The sequence below is a fragment of the Bufo bufo genome, chromosome 1, assembly GCF_905171765.1.
Source record: "Bufo bufo chromosome 1, aBufBuf1.1, whole genome shotgun sequence".
NCBI classification, from domain to species: domain Eukaryota; kingdom Metazoa; phylum Chordata; class Amphibia; order Anura; family Bufonidae; genus Bufo; species Bufo bufo.
Window position 1 is genome coordinate 794,414,777 of NC_053389.1, and position 19,921 is coordinate 794,434,697.

General features: G+C 47.0%; 1 protein-coding gene across 1 annotated transcript; it reads left to right on the forward strand.

Moving 5' to 3' along the window:
* The first annotated feature begins 3,918 nt into the window (after positions 1-3,918).
* LOC120986473 (surfeit locus protein 4-like) lies at positions 3,919-18,176 on the forward strand. Its single transcript, XM_040415071.1, has 6 exons — positions 3,919-4,054; positions 14,654-14,840; positions 14,926-15,002; positions 15,793-15,836; positions 16,126-16,312; positions 17,479-18,176. Exons 1-6 carry the CDS (start codon positions 4,007-4,009, stop codon positions 17,743-17,745), a joined length of 810 nt encoding a protein of 269 aa, XP_040271005.1. The 5' UTR covers positions 3,919-4,006; the 3' UTR covers positions 17,746-18,176.
* The last annotated feature ends 1,745 nt before the right edge of the window (positions 18,177-19,921 follow it).

Here is a 19,921-nt window from a genome sequence, read left to right on the forward strand (position 1 = left end):
GAACAGAAGTTGGCTCGCTCTCCCATATATGGTGGCATTGTAGTAAAATCCGCCCTTTCTGGTCCCAGGTAGAGAACATGTTGAACCGGATTTGTGACACCCAAGTCCAGTTAGACACAAAACTAATTTTGCTCTGGTGCCCTAATGGCTTTTTGACTCCCTCTAAATCCAATCTCTCGACCATGCTTCTTACCGCGGCCCGCTTATTAATTCCCCTTCTTTGGAGGAATGTCTCCACTCCCTCTATTTTGGCATGGATTGAGAGAACTGACCAAATATTTAGATTTGAGGAATTGGCTCATTGGGAAACTCACTCTAGACCTCAGGTCCTGAAATTGTGGTCCCCCTGGAAGCGATTGTGAAATTTTTAGATCCACGTGATAAACGACATCCTACATGCCTTCCCAACTATCCCCCCTACTCTGTTCTTCCCCTTGTCCCCCCCCCCCCCCCTATTGTTACTCATGTTCACACATGTTTTCTCATAATACAATGAGATTGATGTCATTATGCTGCCTCCTATGTACAAGAATATAACTACTATAATACTGCTCCTATGTACAAGAATATAACTACTATAATGCTGCCTCCTATGTACAAGAATATAACTACTATAATACTGCTCCTATGTACAAGAGTATAACTACTATAATACTGCCTCCTATGGACAAGAATATAACTACTATAATACTGCTCCTATGTACAAGAATATAACTACTATAATGCTGCCTCCTATGTACAAGAATATAACTACTATAATACTGCTCCTATGTACAAGAGTATAACTACTATAATACTGCTCCTATGTACAAGAATATAACTACTATAATACTGCTCCTATGTACAAGAATATAACTACTATAATACTGCTCCTATGTACAAGAATATAACTACTATAATACTGCTCCTATGTACAAGAATATAACTACTATAATACTGCCTCCTATGTACAAGAATATAACTACTATAATACTGCCTCCTATGTACAAGAATATAACTACTATAATACTGCCTCCTATGTACAAGAATATAACTACTATAATACTGCTCCTATGTACAAGAATATAACTACTATAATACTGCTCCTATGTACAAGAATATAACTACTATAATACTGCTCCTATGTACAAGAATATAACTACTATAATACTGCTCCTCTGTACAAGAATATAACTACTATAATACTGCTCCTATGTACAAGAATATAACTACTATAATACTGTCTCCTATGTACAAGAATATAACTACTATAATACTGCCTCCTATGTACAAGAATATAACTACTATAATACTGCCTCCTATGTACAAGAATATAACTACTATAATACTGCCTCCTATGTACAAGAATATAACTACTATAATACTGCCTCCTATGTACAAGAATATAACTACTATAATACTGCTCCTATGTACAAGAATATAACTACTATAATACTACCTCCTATTTACAAGAATATAACTACTATAATACTGCTCCTATGTACAAGATTATAACTACTATAATACTGCCACCTATGTACAAGAATATAACTACTATAATACTGCTCCTATGTACAAGAATATAACTACTATAATACCGCCTCCTATGTACAAGAATATAACTGCTATAATACTGCTCCTATGTACAAGAATATAACTACTATAATACTGCCTCCTATGTACAAGAATATAACTACTATAATACTGCTCCTATGTACAAGAATATAACTACTATAATACCGCCTCCTATGTACAAGAATATAACTACTATAATACCGCCTCCTATGTACAAGAATATAACTACTATAATACTGCTCCTATGTACAGGAATATAACTACTATAATACTGCTCATTGTGGAGTGTGAGTGCGGCAGCCCCTGTCCTCTGGTGTGACAGGAGGCTGCTGCACATTAGTTCCTATAGAGACTATGCCTGTGGCAGGGCTTCATAGGAGGATAAAGTGTAATTCCCATAGACTCCAATGTAATGCATTGCTTGTTGTACAGGGTGGTCGCCTCCAATATCTCAAAACCAAACTGCCTAATAGTAAATCTGTCTTAGTTGTTAAGTACAAAGCTAAACACCTAAATGACTGGACTTGGTTGCTGACTATAATTTGCTGACAGACATTCGGACCCACTGCTGTACGTCATGACGGACGAAGCTTGATTTCATTTATCAGGTCACATAAATTCCCAGAATATGAGGAACTGGTCAGATGAAAATACCCATTTGACTCACGAAACAGCACAAAATGGGCGTTCGGTGCGCAGGGGGTCAGGAACACGAATAGTGGGCCGAATTTTCTTCAAATCAACTGTGAATATCACAATTTACCTGGACGTCTGTGAGCAGTTTTACAACTACTATGAGGTAACATGCCGCAGTTCACGGGACGGGTTCATGAACGGTTTACGGAGAAGCAAACTGTGGATGAGGGGTTATGGCCGCCACGTTCCCAGACTTGGCCACATGAGATTTTTATCTGTGGGGAAATGTAAACCAGAAAGTGTCCGCTAACGATCCACGTCCCCTGGAGGAACTCGAGGAGAACATCACAAGACGTATCAGCCAACATTACCCGACCTGCCCAAAGATGCAGTATGGCAGGGGCCCTCAGCTCCGGTCCTCGGGACCCACCTCACGGTCACGTTCTCAGGATTTCCTCAGTATTGAACAGGTGATATAATTAGTGTCCACGCATCAGGACTTACCACAGGTGGTCATTCTGTGGGATATTCTCAAATCACGACCGAGAGGTGGGCCCTGAGGACTGGGGAGCACTGCAGGATGGGGCTCGTCCATCTTGTCATACTATTGCTGGAGGCGGGCGACTTTTTTTTGTAGGCCGCCCTGTGGGAACTAAGCAAAAGTGTAAAATAAATAAATGTTATAAATAAATAAATAAATAAAAAGTATAAAAAAATTCTAAATCCTAATAAAAAAAAAACACAACATGAGCATCTCCACGTGCGAAAACACCCTATTCAAATATAAAAATATTTATCCCATGCGGGAAAATGGAGAAAAAGTAAAAATGGACAATTGGTCGCTTCTCCTCCCACCAAAAATTTAATAAAAATTGATCAAAAAGTCATACACACCCCAAAAAGGTCTCAATGAAAAGTACAGATCGCCCCGCAAAAAATGCTGTAAAAACAAAACTTATAAAACTGTCGCGGAATTGTTTATTTTTTCCATTTTTCATCCCATTTGGATTTTTTCCAGATTCCCACTACATCGTATGCAATATTAAATGGTGGAGGTGGAAAGTGCAACTTGTCCCGCAAAAATCAAGCCCTCGTACGTCTATGTGAATGGAAAAATAATAAATTTTAAAAAAAGGTACCCCATTAAGGCAGGGAGGGAAAAACGTAAACGCAAAAACCTCAGGGGCTGAAAGGGTTAAACCAGCTTCTCTACCTCTGCAGACGTCCTCCAGCCCATTCACTTGAAGGGCTGCTGAGCTGCAGTACCGGGCACGGCCACTACACGGCAGTACTGCTGTTTCACGGTCTGTCCACTAGGATATTATAGGCCATCAGTATGTGAATAAGAGGCAGGCAGCGTACGGGGGAAGGGAAGGGACAATCCCGGCTGCACTTATCTGCCTCACATGGATGGCTCTCACAAGTTTAGCCGTTAGATTTCCCCATGCAGCTGTACATGTGCACACTGTGCGACGCGTCCCATGACCGTACTGAGATTAGAACCGCCCTCTGCGTCATATCAGCGCAGGACTCCTCTACTCTCGGCGCTGTGTCCACGTTGACAGTGAGGGCACGTCGCCCTTACTTAACATGGACGTTGCCCGATATCCACTCATATTGCGCAACGCAATAAATCAGTGAGCTGGGACGCTGCCATTGGTGGAAAAACAAACGTGATTCTATACATCTCCAGATTTCCACCAATAGGAGCGGATTTTGAGAGATGATGCGAGACAGAGGGACCACGCCCTCCACAACCAGTAGCTAGTGTGATCTCTAGACCGGACGGGCTCACTGACCGGCGGCACAGGAGGAGATGGCGCCTGCGGATGTGATGGGGACAGCTGAGGAGCTGGCTGACAAGGTAAGAACCCGACGCACTGCTTCTCGCTTCTTCCCTCCGCAGGCTAATGCTACATTATTATTATCCAGCGGTCACAGGACACTCCTTTTTCAGTGACATGGTACGGTCCTTGTTTTCCTACCTGAAGCAGCTGTTGGTATGCTCCGCTAGGTGTGGGTGATGCTTGGACGCAACCATGTGTTGTACGTGGGGGTGGAAAGTAATGTATTAGATAAGTTATAAAACACAACCTTGCAGCTGTCCAGGCTCATTACTGCGCAGTGTGATTGCCCTGCAGCAGCATCTGGGCCCAAGTGACAGGCACCATGGGACTTGTAGTTCCACATCAGACCGTCTATCCACAGTTTGCACATAAGCTTGTATTCTCATGGCCTTCCTCTGGTAGACATAACGTCGCCTGGTCACTGTGGCCCCGCATCCCTGGCCTTGTACAGGCATGCCGCCATTGTTCCTGGCTGTGTCCGATGAGCCCCTTTTAAGAACCTCTTGCACACGACCGTATGGCTTTTTCAGTATTTTGCAGTCCGCAAAAAATATGGATGACGTCCGTGTGCATTCCGGAACAGCTGGCCCCTGATAGAGCAGTCCTGTCCTTGTCCGTTATGCGGGCAATAATAGGACATGTTCTATCTTTGAACGGAAATACGGAAACGGAGGGCATATGAAGTACCTTCAGTTTTTTTTTTTTGCGGATCCGTTGAAAGAAATGAACGGGGAAAAAAAACATTTGTGTGCAAGAAGCCTAACCCTTATTACATGACTCGGCTGTGGCGGTCAGCTGTCCTCTCTCCGGCGGTGCGTTTCTGTAGTATTACACGCCGGCCATTCAAATAGTCTGACAAAGCCGCCACTTCCAGTTCGGCTCAGGGGGTCGTGTCACTTCAACAAATGGCATTTATCATGTAGAGAAAATTAATACGAGGCACTAACTAATGTATTGTGATTCTCCATATTGCCTCCTCTTCTGGCTATATCACATTATACACTGCTTGTTTCCGTGGTTACGACCACCCTGCAGTCCATCAGTGGTGGTCGTGCTTAAACGCTACAGAAAGAAGCATCTGCCTCTGTGGTGGCCGGGACCGTGAGCGCACATGGGTTGGAGCTTTTTTCCTATAGTTTGCAAGCACGGCCACCACTGGTGGATTACAGGGTGGTCGTAACCATGGAAACGAGCAGTGTATAAGGTGGGTGATGGAAAAATGAATCCAGCCAGCAAAGGAGGCAACATGGACAATCACAATACATTAGTAAGTGCCTTGTATTAACTTTCTCTACATAATAAATGCCATTTGCTGAAGCGAGACAAGCCCTTTAACTCCAGGAGAAACCGCAGCATCTAAGGAGGCTTTGTCAACAGAAAAAATAAAACGTTATGGCTCCTGCGTAGGGGGTAGGTATCTGACCGGCGGGGGTCCGACTGCCAGGATTACCACTGATCATGAGAACCGCTAATGATGAGGCGCCATGTGCCGATCCAGGTCCTTCCTGCCAAGAAACCCACAGAAGTGTCAATCCAGAGAGAAGGAGCGGCACCGCAGCCTTCACACCATCTAGATCTGGCGCACGTTCTCTCTGGATTTCTAATGAATTAGGGTAAAGGGCTTGTCGGGAATTTTGCGGTAATAGAGGAGGGTCCTGCACGGGAGCAGAGCGCAGGACTGAGCCTCATGTGCATTGGGCATGCTCAACCTGCGGCCCTCCAGCTGTTGCCAAACTACAACTCCCAGCATGTCCGAACAGCCTACAGCAGGGCATTGTGGGAGTTGTAGTTGTACAACAGCTGGAGGGCCGCAGGTTGAACATGCCTGCTTTAAGGTCACTGGGGGAGGGGGAGTTAGGTTGCCATTTTTGTCCAAGAGCCAATAGTCTCTTCTTAAGGAACACCCCTTCTGTGATGTCATGTCTGCTATTTAAGTCAATGTAATGTGAATAAAGCTCTCTCTCCTACCATGGCTCAGGGGGGATGAGAAGATGCTTTCATGAAACCACCTAGTGTGTCTGGTCTCATTATGAAAGCAGTATGGTGTACGCATACTTATACTTCTAATTGATTTGGTGCCACACAAAGAAGGAGAGTCGCATGAATTAACACTTTTCATATATAATACTTTAAGGGATCATGCACACGACTGTATGTATACTGTGGTCCGCAATACACAGAAAAAAACGGGTGACTGATCCATTGTAACAACGCATTTTTTTTTCTCCGTGGAACAGACTTACGGACATAGGATACGGAATGCACGTGAAATTTCCTTTTTTCGAACCCTCTGAAATGAATGGTTCTGCATACAGGCCTAAAAAAAAAAGGGACGGACAAAAAATAAGTTTGTGTGAATGAGACTTAATTGTGCAATGCTCCAGTTCTCCTGTGGTGGCGCTGCAAAGGAATTGAGCACCTGCTGACGGATCATGGCTGGAGGTCCCAGGGACTACCTGTGATTGACTTACTGTTTCCGGGCCCCTTGTCACGTAAAAAGTGACTGTCCACATTGAAGAATCGGGATCTACAGTAGGACATAGGGGTGGGCCATATGGCCTAAAATCTATATTGAAGTCCAGCAAGTTGAGATGCAATCTAAATCAGGGTTAGTAGACAAAAACTAAGTTCCAGCAATTATTATAACCCTTAAAATGAATAAGCTTTAATTAGATAGCCTTAAAATAAGACACGGAACAAAAATCACTGAGATTGACTCGGCTAGTTCTACCGCAGGCAGCTATACCCATATATCCTGAAGGGTGGGTAGCTCACCCTAAACTAGTGCTCAGCCCAGGGACGACCCCTGATGGTGGGGACTCCCTGTCCTCGAACCTGGACTCGCAAAGTCCTAAATCAGCCCTAACAATATGGTGGAGGGTAGAATAGGTGCCTGTCAGTAAAAATAAGAAAGAGACCCTGTACATATAGACATAGGGTAAGTTGATGGACTCTGTATACAGCCCTAGTGCTGTATTATAACAGTCAACAAGGTACACAGTGCATCAAGGTATATGTAATGAAATCACCCTAAACATAGAAAGACATCTCTATTGCAATATAATTTTAAGCATGTGTGATATGCAATATATGTCGTGATATATTCTATATTTGGAGGGGGGGGGGGTATTTATTTTTTACTTTTTATTTAATAACTATTAGCCTCCTTAGGGGCCAGAACCCTTGTCCTACTCACCCTGATAGAGCTCTATTAGGGTAAATAGGACCTCACACTCTCCCTGCTGCCCTGTGCATAGTACACACAGCAGCAGGGAGGTTACCATGGCAGCCAGGGCTTCAGTAGTGTCCTGGCTGCCATGGTAACCGATCAGAGCCCCGCGATTACACTGCTGGGGCTCTGATCAGAAGCTGCCACCCTGGGGCCACTGCCACCAATGATTTAATTGTGTGGAGAGGGGGGTCCCGCAATTAATATAATACGTAGAAGGGAGGGACTGTGGCCACTGCGCCACCAATGAATATAGTTAATATGGCTAAATACAAACAAAGCCTGCATGTGCCGGCCATATCCCATACCTGGCCTCTATTACTACGCGCCGTGATCTGCCACAATTAACCCATCAGGACCTGAGGGGTTAATTGTGGTGGATCACAGCGTTCAGTCATAGAGGCCAGGTATGGGATATGGCCGGCACATGCAGGCTACGTTTGTATTTAGGCATATTAACTATATTCATTGGTGGCGCAGTGGCCACAGTCCCTCCCTCCCTCCTCTTCCTCTGTTCTCACTGGTGGTGCAGTGGCCACAGTCCCTCCCCTCCTCCTCCTACTCTGTTCTCACTGGTGGCGCAGTGGCCACAGTCCCTCCCTCCCTCCTCTTCCTCTGTTCTCACTGGTGGTGCAGTGGCCACAGTCCCTCCCCTCCTCCTCCTAGTCTGTTCTCACTGGTGGTTAGCGGCAGCCGCACACAGTGGGGAGGGGGGGACTCCCTCCTTCTCCACTGTGACGGCTCCGGAGAACAGGGTGCGTGCTGAGAGCGGCGCATGCCACGTTCTACCGCGATATAAACGAAATCTCTATCGTTGCCCAAATTTATATTGTTTATATTGCATATGGTCTAGATCGCCCACCCCTAGTAGGACATACCGCTTGTGGAACCTTGGGTGAATAAGGCAAACATTTCCAAATGCTTATTTTTGGCCACCTGATCATTAAATGATGGGAAAACCCTTGCGCCTCCTGCACCTGTGCAGAACAGACTTTGAGCTGACCATGAGGTGTCACATTCATGCTCAGTTCACCCTCCGGCCACTAGGGGGTATCAGCTGAAACATCATAGGGGCCGCCAGAAGCGATCATGGATTTCTACGGACAGCAGCTTAGCCAGTGTGTGCACCTGGGTCGGGGAAATTAGATTGCAAGCCCCATTGGGGGGGGGGGGGGGGGGGGGGGACTGTCTCTGTACAGCGCTATACACTGCGTGCAGAATTATTAGGCAAATGAGTATTTTGACCACATCATCCTCTTTATGCATGTTGTCTTACTCCAAGCTGTATAGGCTCGAAAGCCTACTACCAATTAAGCATATTAGGTGATGTGCATCTCTGTAATGAGAAGGGGTGTGGTCTAATGACATCAACACCCTATATTAGGTGCGCATAATTATTAGGCAACTTCCTTTCCTTTGGCAAAATGGGTCAAAAGAAGGACTTGACAGGCTCAGAAAAGTCAAAAATAGTGAGATATCTTGCAGAGGGATGCAGCACTCTTAAAATTGCAAAGCTTCTGAAGCGTGATCATCGAACAATCAAGCGTTTCATTCAAAATAGTCAACAGGGTCGCAAGAAGCGTGTGGAAAAACCAAGGCGCAAAATAACTGCCCATGAACTGAGAAAAGTCAAGCGTGCAGCTGCCAAGATGCCACTTGCCACCAGTTTGGCCATATTTCAGAGCTGCAACATCACTGGAGTGCCCAAAAGCACAAGGTGTGCAATACTCAGAGACATGGCCAAGGTAAGAAAGGCTGAAAGACGACCACCACTGAACAAGACACACAAGCTGAAACGTCAAGACTGGGCCAAGAAATATCTCAAGACTGATTTTTCTAAGGTTTTATGGACTGATGAAATGAGAGTGAGTCTTGATGGGCCAGATGGATGGGCCGGTGGCTGGATTGGTAAAGGGCAGAGAGCTCCAGTCCGACTCAGACGCCAGCAAGGTGGAGGTGGAGTACTGGTTTCGGCTGGTATCATCAAAGATTAGCTTGTGGGGCCTTTTCAACTCCCAGTCCTACTGCCAGTTTCTTGAAGACACCTTCTTCAAGCAGTGGTACAGGAAGAAGTCTGCATCCTTCAAGAAAAACATGATTTTCATGCAGGACAATGCTCCATCACACGCGTCCAAGTACTCCACAGCGTGGCTGGCAAGAAAGGGTATAAAAGAAGAAAATCTAATGACATGGCCTCCTTGTTCACCTGATCTGAACCCCATTGAGAACCTGTGGTCCATCATCAAATGTGAGATTTACAAGGAGGGAAAACAGTACACCTCTCTGAACAGTGTCTGGGAGGCTGTGGTTGCTGCTGCACGCAATGTTGATGGTGAACAGATCAAAACACTGACTGAATCCATGGATGGCAGGCTTTTGAGTGTCCTTGCAAAGAAAGGTGGCTATATTGGTCACTGATTTGTTTTTGTTTTGTTTTTGAATGTCAGAAATGTATATTTGTGAATGTTGAGATGTTATATTGGTTTCACTGGTAAAAATAAATAATTGAAATGGGTATATATTTGTTTTTTGTTAAGTTGCCTAATAATTATGCACAGTAATAGTCACCTGCACACACAGATATCCCCCTAAAATAGCTAAAACTAAAAACAAACTAAAAACTACTTCCAAAAATATTCAGCTTTGATATTAATGAGTTTTTTGGGTTCATTGAGAACATGGTTGTTGTTCAATAATAAAATTAATCCTCAAAAATACAACTTGCCTAATAATTCTGCACTCCCTGTATAAGCAATAACTGAAGGGTCCACGAATGTCCTTTGCAGGGGTCGTAGATGTCATCTTTACATAGAAAATTGCTTCTAGGGGTGCCAGCTCCGGGGGTACTTGGCCTGGAATATGCCGTCCGTCCTCCATGACGTGCATTGATTGTCACTTCCAGTAGAATGATGATCAGTAATTATTATCATTGGCAGCCCCCTCGCTGCGCTGAGAGGAAGAAGCCGCCGGTCCCTGGTGATGGTGACGAGGAAGCCGATCGTGTGATTAACCCTCCACTACAATTTTGGCCCTTGTACGCGACCCACAAGCGCTCAGATGTCAGATGCATCTTTCATGTCGGCAGCACATCTCCCCTCATCCGCCGCTGCTTGTGACGGGCATTCTGCCTACAGGTGGGGTTCTCCTGGGATTATACACCCCGAAGTCCAGGAATCCCAGGCATCATACCACTCCCAGCATGGCGATAATATATACCGACAATGAATTTGAAGTAGTGTACCCCTAGACATGATGGCCAAATATACCAGATATCGGGACGGGCAGGAGACCTCAGCTAAACACAGCTTTTGGGCTCATGCACAAGACCGTATGTATTTTGCGGTTTCCGCAAAAAATACGGATGAAGTCTGTGTGAAATCCATGTTGCATTCGTCTTTTTTTGCGGATCCATTGTAACAATGCCTCTCCTTGTCCACAAAACGGACAAGAATAGGACATGTTCTATCTTTTTTGCGGGACTACGGAACGGACATACGGACCTATTTGAATCAATCCAAAAAAAAAACTTACACGGAAACAAAATATATTTGTGTGAATGAGCCCTTGGGGTGCATTCACACCACTGTATTTTTTATTTTTTTTGCAGATGGGATGTGGACCCATTCATTTCAATGGGTCAGCAAAACATGCGGACAGCGCCCTGTGTGCTCTCCGCATCCGTATGTCCGTTCCGTAGTCCCGCAAAAAAGATAGAACATGTCCTATTCTTGTCTGTTTTGCGAACAGGGATAGGCATTGTTGCAATGGATCCGCAAAAAAACGGATGCAACATCGATGTCACACGGACGTCATCCGTATTTTTTGAGGATCACAAACTACATACGGTCATGTGAATGCACCCTTATCAGGAGGCAGCGGCCACTAAAAACACCAGGGATATGTAATTGCACTAAGTACCTGCAACTGTAGTAAACTGGCAAACTGCTGCAGTGATGGGTCCGCACCAGTAAGCATTCACACAGTAAAACTGGATGATGCTTGAGTGTTTGGTATGGTTATCTTGAGTTACATCCTGTATTATACTCCAGAGCTGCACTCACTATTCTGCTGGTGCAGTCACTGTGTACATTACATTACTTATCCTATACTGATCCTGAGTTACATCCCGTATCATACTCCAGAGCTGCACTCACTATTCTGCTGGTGGTGTCACTGTGTACATACATTACCTATCCTGTACTGATCCTGAGTTACATCCTGTATTATACTCCAGAGCTGCAGTCACTGTGTACATACATTACTTATCCTGTATTATACTCCAGAGCTGCACTCACTATTCTGCTGGTGCGCGCCGGCTGATCCACGCCCTCTTGGAGGTTGTCCTGAGGAGGAATTACTTTCTCTTCGGTGACACCTTCTACCAGCAAAAGCGGGGTGTGGCGATGGGGTCCAATGTGGCCCCCACCTACGCAAACATCTTCATGGCGGAGGTCGAGGATCGGCTGGTGTATCGCTCCATATTTTTTGAGAGAGTCCTGTGCTGGTGGCGCTACATCGACGACATTTTCTTGATTTGGACTGGCACCGTGCCTGAACTGGATGAGTTTCATGCGCACCTGAATTCTGGGGTCCGGGACCTGCAGTTCACCGTGATGCATTCTGCCCGTGAGCTGCAGTTCCTTGACGTCCGAATTCAGGTGCACAATGGAAGGATCTGTACTGATCTCTTCCAAAAACCTACGGACAGGAATACCTTGTTAATGTATGACAGTAGTCACCCTCAGAACATGGTGAGCTCCCTCCCGTGGAGTCAGCTACTTAGGGTACGCCGTATCGTATCGGATGACACCCTCTTTGGTATTAGGGTAGATGAGATGTGTAATAAGTTCAGCAGGAGAGGATATCCCATCAAATTGATCAACCGTACCAAGCATAGGATTACATCCATGGAACGTAGTGCCACTCTGGTAAGGAAATCCCAAAAACAGGAGACCCCCCGCATTCCATTTGTATCCATCTATGGGGGTGATAGCGGCAATATAGCCAACATCCTACGACAGGAATGGCGGATCCTACAGAAAGGATTGCCTGCAGTCACTGAATTTTCAGTTCCCCCAATGATGGCATACAAACGGAGCCCTAACCTACGCGATAGATTGGTGAAGGCGGATATAGGGGGGAAGGACATCGAAAGACAGAAAAGGCTAGCACCACTGAGGAATGGTAATTTCCCTTGCCTTTCATGTTGCAACTGCGGTGGCATCATGAAAGGTGATGGTTTTACACATCCCTACAGTGGTAAACGGTTTAAGATCAAAGGTCATTTTACATGTAAATCCACGGATGTGGTTTACATGATACAGTGCCCATGCAGTTTGATCTATGTGGGGGAGACCACGATGGAATTGAGGGAAAGAATTAACAAACACAAAAGCACAATTAGAACAGGTGCACTTGACAAACCGGTTGCAAAACACTTCATTGACTGTAAACATTCCATTAATCAATTGAGATTTCGAGTTATTGACAGTGTAGGATACTTGAGAAGGGGTGGGGACAGGAAGGGAATCCTGAGGAAGAAGGAACTTAAATGGATCCATACCCTCAGGTCCCTCCAACCTTTTGGCCTGAATTTAGAGTTTAATGTCGCATCCATCGATTGATGATTGTCACTGTTTTGTCCTCTCAGTATAGTGACATCATGTTTTTAAATATATATGTGGCACATCCCTGGTGCAACAGTCTTTAGTCTATATGTCAAAGGACCATGTTGATGGTCCATATGTGATGTATATATGGGATACACCATCCAGATGATGGTTATGTGTGGTTATTGTGCACCACACTTATGAGGTTATGTATTTTTCCATTAGCTGTTATGTGCGTGTATATGTGGGGTCATGATTAATTTCCCTCTATAGTCATGTGATTATCGTTGTGAGCGGAGGTTCTGTAATATATAGACCCGGCCACTTCAGATACAGATCACACATGTAATAAGTAGTGGTGACCGTGGCGTCATCGTTGCCATGGCGCCGATGTTCGCGCCGGGTCTTCATTGGCTGCGTACCCTACGTGACTAACGCTATTGACGCACTGATGTGCGCACTTGAGTGTGGGTCATGGGGTGGACGCACAAGCTGTGACGTCAGTGAGTGCGTCCTGCAGCACATTGGCTGGAGACACGTGCGCCGCCGGGAGTCATGGCAACGTATGACACTTCCGATATGCAAATACATTGAGATGCGGCTGCGCATTACAGATATTGGAACGCCGAGGTGAACAACACGAGCGGGGTGGACATATCATTAACTGTGAGTTGTAATATCAACATGTGTATACTATTGTGCAGTGATTTGTACTGATGATGTAACGGGGTGTGTCTTTTATGTGGGGGGTATATATATGCCTACCAGAATGTATGTCATTAGGCTTGACAAAGACTGGTGTACAGTCGAAACGTTGCCAATTGTGTCTGGAGGTACGAATAAAGGATCGTTTTGATATTGCGGAATGCTGCCGAAGCCATCTTCTTTTCTATTCTGCTGGTGCAGTCACTGTGTACATACATTACTTATCCTGTACTGATCCTGAGTTACATCCTGTATTATACTTCAGAGCTGCACTCACTATTCTGCTGGTGCAGTCACTGTGTACATACATTACTTATCCTGTACTGATCCTGAGTTACATCCTGTATTTTTTGCGTATTATTAGCCTTACTGCAGCATTTTACTGGCCGATGCACAATGTCCCGGATTATCGGGATACCGCTCAGCTGTCCTCGTGTAGTCTAATGCTGTGGGTGAGGAGCACTGCAGCGCCCCCAAGTGACAATTTAATGTCACTGTGTGCTGTACAGCCTGCAATCAGCAGCCCTGGTTCCGGGTTTGGAGGCCGATTAGTTCCTATTACTTTTGGCTTTCATCTCCTTTTCATGTTTAACCCTAAATATTTGCATAACGACTGCCAAGTTGTAGTCGAGCCACCCGCAAATACAGATATGCCCGGCTGGCACTGCTCCTGGCATCAGGGCATTCGGATGTACACAAGATTACGATAAACTCTTGATATTTGCTCTCGTGTTACTTAAAGGGAGAGTCTGTTAAGGAGAGATGTCCTTTATACCATGTAATGAAGGTCTGTGAGGTAAAGTATTGCACGCGGGGGGACATGGGCTCCCCAGCTGGCATCCTATGGGGAAAAAAAATCCTAAATCAGGTGACACAGGGAATACTAGTCCTTAGTGTGTTCATAGCTGTGCCCCCTTAGCTCTCTGCTGCCCTCTTGTGGCTATAGGGAGTATTGCAGCTTGATGTGATCCTCACTTGGTTTCAAAATCTTTTAATGGTAAATGGGTAGAATAGCTGATTCATTAGGATTCCTGGGCTGCAGAGCTTACACTCTACCCGTCTTCTGCTTGCAGTTCCTGCGTGTCACGAAGCGCTACCTGCCGCACTTGGCTCATCTGTGTCTGATCAGCACCTTCCTGGAGGACGGCCTGCGGATGTGGCTGCAGTGGAACGAGCAGCGGGATTACATCAGCATGTCCTGGGGCTGCGGGATGTTCCTGGCCACTGTCTTTGTTCTCATCAACATGCTCGGACAACTGGGTGAGACCCCCTAGCTGTGCCCCTTGTCCCCCCCCCCCCCACACCCTCCTCTGGGGTGATGATAATGCTGTATGTCTGTGTTTAGCTGGCTGCATCCTGGTCCTGACTAGGAAGTTTGTCCCTTATGCCTGCCTCGGCCTCTTCATCATCATCCTCCTGCAGGTGAGTGGATATAGATGCTGCAGTGTATTCTTATTGTACTGATGTCCTCTATCTGTGATGCACCCATACTAGGGTAACAGCCCCCCCCCCTCTCTGTGGCATATCACGCTCCTATTACCCCATGCTAATTTGGCATGATTGCCGCTGGGCATCTTGTGGGTCAGCGTGCCAGCGACTGTTCACGACGTGATGGGTCCTCCCACTGCAGCAGAAGAATCCTGTGCTAAGACCTAGTCAGTCTATGGGGAGGACCACAGTGCCACCTAGTGGTGGAGAGGTGTCGCTGCAGTCCTGTCATCAGACAGCAGTGTAAGCTATGGGACCACCTCAGCACTGGGGCTATGGGAGCTGAAGGGGTCCACCACAGGGTAGTGACAGATCCTGCGGAGTCCTCTAGAATGAGACCTGTATACATGGATCACCCAGGACACTAGAAGCCACGAGGAAGTGAATAACATTGTCTCGTGGGGAGGATCTGATGAGGGACAGATTGTTACAGGTGGACGATTAGGTCAGAGCATCTCCAAACAGTAGGTCTTTAGGGGGGTTTCCTAGGATAAAGTGGTCCAGAGGAGGAGAACTGGTGAACCAGCGGAAGGTTCATGGATGCCTTGATGGTTGTGCGCAGTGAACTCTAGTGTGTCTGGTCCAGATCCACGGAAGAGGTACAAACTGCTGAGAAACGTGGTAGTAGAAAGGTGCGAGAACACACAGGACGTTGCAGCTTGCCGCGTAGCCACAGGCCGGTCAGAGTGACCATGTGTGATAACAGATTTTTCTTCCTTTTTAGACCATTGTGTACAATATCTTCTGGGATGTGAAGTTCCTCATGAGGTCAGTATGACAACGTGTCACCCACATTGTGTGAAAGATTTAAAGGGGTTGTCCCCGCTGTCACCCACAGGACTCAACATATGAGTGCCACCTTGTGGTTGTAGATACTGCAGTGGACCTCCCTTTTATCTTCTGCTGATGGGCATCACAGTCCTGTCCATGTCTACATTTCAAGTTGTTGCCTTTCTTCTGTGCCAGTTCATGGGGACAAGAGAGGCTTCATGTCACCAACGTGTGCCCCACCATGTCATACCATCCACTTACTGTTCTCTCTTTATTTACCCTCCAGGAACATGGCGCTGGGTGGGGGTCTCCTGCTGCTCCTGGCTGAGTTCCGCTCTGAAGGCAAAACCATGTTTGCTGGGGTCCCTAGTGTGGGGGACACTTCCCCACGTCAGTACATGCAGCTGGGAGGCCGCTTGCTGCTTATCCTCATGTTCATGACCCTACTGCACTTCAATGCCAGCGCCTTCACAGTGAGTACAGGCGAGAACGGGCACATGGGATTGTGAGGTGTAGATACTTCACCTGTGCATAGTGACAGATCAGGTCTGTGGGGGTCTGACAGCAGTAAGGGCAGATTAATGCACTGGGCACACAGTCTGGTAGTGGCAATATATGGAGCTGGATGAGCAGGGCATTGGAGGATGGGGGTGGTTGTTGCTGCACGGTACATTAATGGGAGGATATGGTGTATTCTGTGTGCATTGATGGGTGGCTGTGGGACCTGGATAAGAAGAGTGCTGGGCGTAGATGGTGTTGGCATTGGACTGGATAGGAGGTTGGTGCAGGATACACAGTGCACTGGTGGGATGAGGGGGCAATATATACAGTATGTATTGGTGGAGTTGGTGGGCACTGTATATGTGGAGTATTGGTGGTAGGAGATGGGCTCTGGATATGTGTGGGCACTGTATATGTGGTGTGTTGGTGGTAGGAGATGGGCTCTGGATATGTGTGGGCACTGTATATGTGGTGTGTTGGTGATAGAAGATGGGTGCTGGATAAAGGTGGGGATTGTGTGTATTGGTAGGAGATGGGCGCTGGATATGCATGGGCTCTGTGTGTGGTGTGTTGGTGATAGGAGACGGGTGCTGGATATGGGTGGGCATTGTGTGTGTGGTGTATTGGTAGGAGTTGGGTGCTGGATATGGGTGGGCTCTGTGTGTGGTGTGTTGGTGGTAGGAGACGGGTGCTGGATTTGGGTGGGCTCTGTGTGTGGTGTGTTGGTGGTAGGAGACGGGTGCTGGATTTGGGTGGGCTCTGTGTGTGGGGTGTTGGTGATAGGAGATGGGTGCTGGATTTGGGTGGGCTCTGTGTGTGGTGTGTTAGTGGTAGGAGACGGGTGCTGGTGTGTGTGGTATATTGGTGCCCCAGAATGGAGATCTCCTCCATTCTGGGGCACCAATATACAGAGGGCAGAGGTCCTGCCCTTCCCCTCACCTGGGAAAGGGGCAAAAAGTCACGAATTTTTGGTGCAAACCACGATTTGGGCCAAAATGTGTTCCTTTTCTAGATCAGAGAATTAGCATAGAAGCCTGATGGCTCTCGCCGTACATTGAATGCACAGGCCCGCTCACCTGGTCATGGCGGCCTCTTCCCAACGGTCCATACACTAATTGTGTCGTATTCTCCTCCCCAGATTTTCCAGGACATCTTCGGCCTGACTCTCATAATCCTGGTCGCCATCGGCTTTAAGACTAAGCTGGCGGCTCTGACTCTGGTCCTGTGGCTGATGATCATCAATGTCCTTCAGAACGCCTTCTGGACGATACCCTCCTACCGCCCCATGCACGACTTCCTGAAGTACGACTTCTTCCAGACCCTGTCTGTGGTGGGAGGGCTGCTGCTGGTGGTGGCGCTGGGCCCCGGTGGAGTCTCGATGGACGAGCACAAGAAGAAGTGGTGACCGGCCCTCGCCATTTATACCACCATCTGACTGGAATACTCCATTTAGCGGGGGAGCTTGGTGCAGGATGTTCCATTCAGTGAGGAAGCTTAGAATATATTGCAATTCTTCAGAATAAGATGGCGGTTAGGGGGCTGCCAGGGATGGGCGCTGAACCCATAGATTATCAAGCCTTGCCCATACTCTGGTTGCTTCCACCTCCTTTATCTCTCAGCACAGATGGCAGGCTGCCTACTACAGGCCTGGCGCCCCATGCACTACCTGCATGAGTTCCTGTCGGGCATCATCACTGGAAAATCTAATCCGCCCCGGCTCCTCTAATAATAAGGAGTCCGATCGTTGGAAGCGACGCCAATAGAAAGGTTTTATCACATTGAGAATATTTGTATGAACATTTTTTTAAATAAATGACTATTTTCAGAGAGATCACACTGAGCTTCCTGTGGACTTGTCTGTAAAGCTCCAGCGTCCGTTATACTCCAGTCACACCCGGAGCTGCATTCAAACTTCTGCTGATTGCCCTGAAGTCAAGTTTGTCTTCCGACGCTGCTATCCACATGGTGGTTGTGTGGGAAATGCACTGGGAAAAATCCCTTACCCCGTCCTCTGACGTCTCGCCATGCTGCCGTGACGGGAAGTCAGCAGAATTTTGAACTTTACTTTGGATGTGATTGGAGAAGAAACGCCTTGTTACTCAAAATCGACAAATGTCCAGATGTGGCAGCAGCTCTCGCCTTTACATGGCCTCTAATCGGCGCCGATGAACTATATAGCCGATACATGGCGCAGTCCTCGCAACTGCGTGGGACTGAACGATCACTAAGGTACAGACGAGGGTTACTAGTTGGGGGAGGGGTCCCTGCACTGACTGGACAGAGTCAGACACACCTGATACTGGTAACACCCAGCAGTACCTTTACTGCAGACTGCTGGCAATTTATTTGGAATAATAGAGGAATGGCGCATGATGGAGTCATAGCAATGGATGCTCCGGAATTGGGGGAGTGCAAGTTGTTACTAAAACAGACACGCCAGGAGAGGTGGCAATCAACAGAAGTGTCATGGGGGGGGCACCAGTAGGATTAAGGGTCCATTCACACGACCGCAAAATGGGTCTGCAACTGTGCGGACCAATTCATTTTCAATGGGGCCGGAATGTGCGGTGTCCGCATCCACGGATCTGCACTTTCGGATCCGCACTTCCGTTCCACAAAAAAAATAGAACATGTCTTATTCTTGTCCGCAATTGCAGGCAAGAAAATGCATTTTCTATGAGAGTACCGGCGATGTGCGGTCCGCAAAATGTGGGTGTCCGTGGTTGCAAAAACGCATACGGACGTGTGAATGGACCCTTAAACAGGCAGCATGTCATTCCACTAATCCTCTTCTAAAGTGGTCGTACATTGGTCCTTTCTTCCAGTAACTGCGCCTCCCCTGTCCACAGGCGCAGTGTCTGATATGGGGCTGAGCTGTAATACTGCGCACAACCTGCGGACAGGTAGGGCACCGTTTTTGGAAGAAGGCAGCCATGTTTTTCTAATCCTGGACAACCCCCTTAATGTCAGACAGTTTTGGGGCGCTCCTCTTTCGTCTAATTCTGAGAACCATGTCTCCCTGTGTTGGAGGCCCACCACCATTACCAGTGTAAGGGTCCATTGACATGTCCGCATAATGGGTCCAGAATTTTGCCGACCCATTTATTTTCAATGGTGCCGCAAAAGATGCGCACAGCACACACTTCCATTCCGCGGCCCCGCAAAAAAATATATAACCCGTCCTATTCTTGTCCGCAGCCACGGACAAGACAAATGTATTTCTATTATAGTACCTGCCATGTGTGGTCCGCAAAACACTTGGGAATGGACCCTAATGATTGCACCATTTCCTGTAATATCAGATGGGGGTGTCCATCCCATTACCCAGAAACGAGTCTGCACACAGTCCAGGTGGTGCTCAGTACGGAGATCTATCACGTTAAAGGGGTTCTGCAGTTCTTTCAAACTGATGATCTATCCTCTAGATAGATCATCAGCGTCTGATCGGCGGGGGTCCGACACCCGGGACCCCTGCCGATCAGCTGTTTGAGAAGGCAGCGGTGCTGGCAGTAGTGCCGCGGCCTCCTCGCTGTTTACCACTGGGCCAGTGACATCACGACTGGTATCACTGGCCTGGGCGC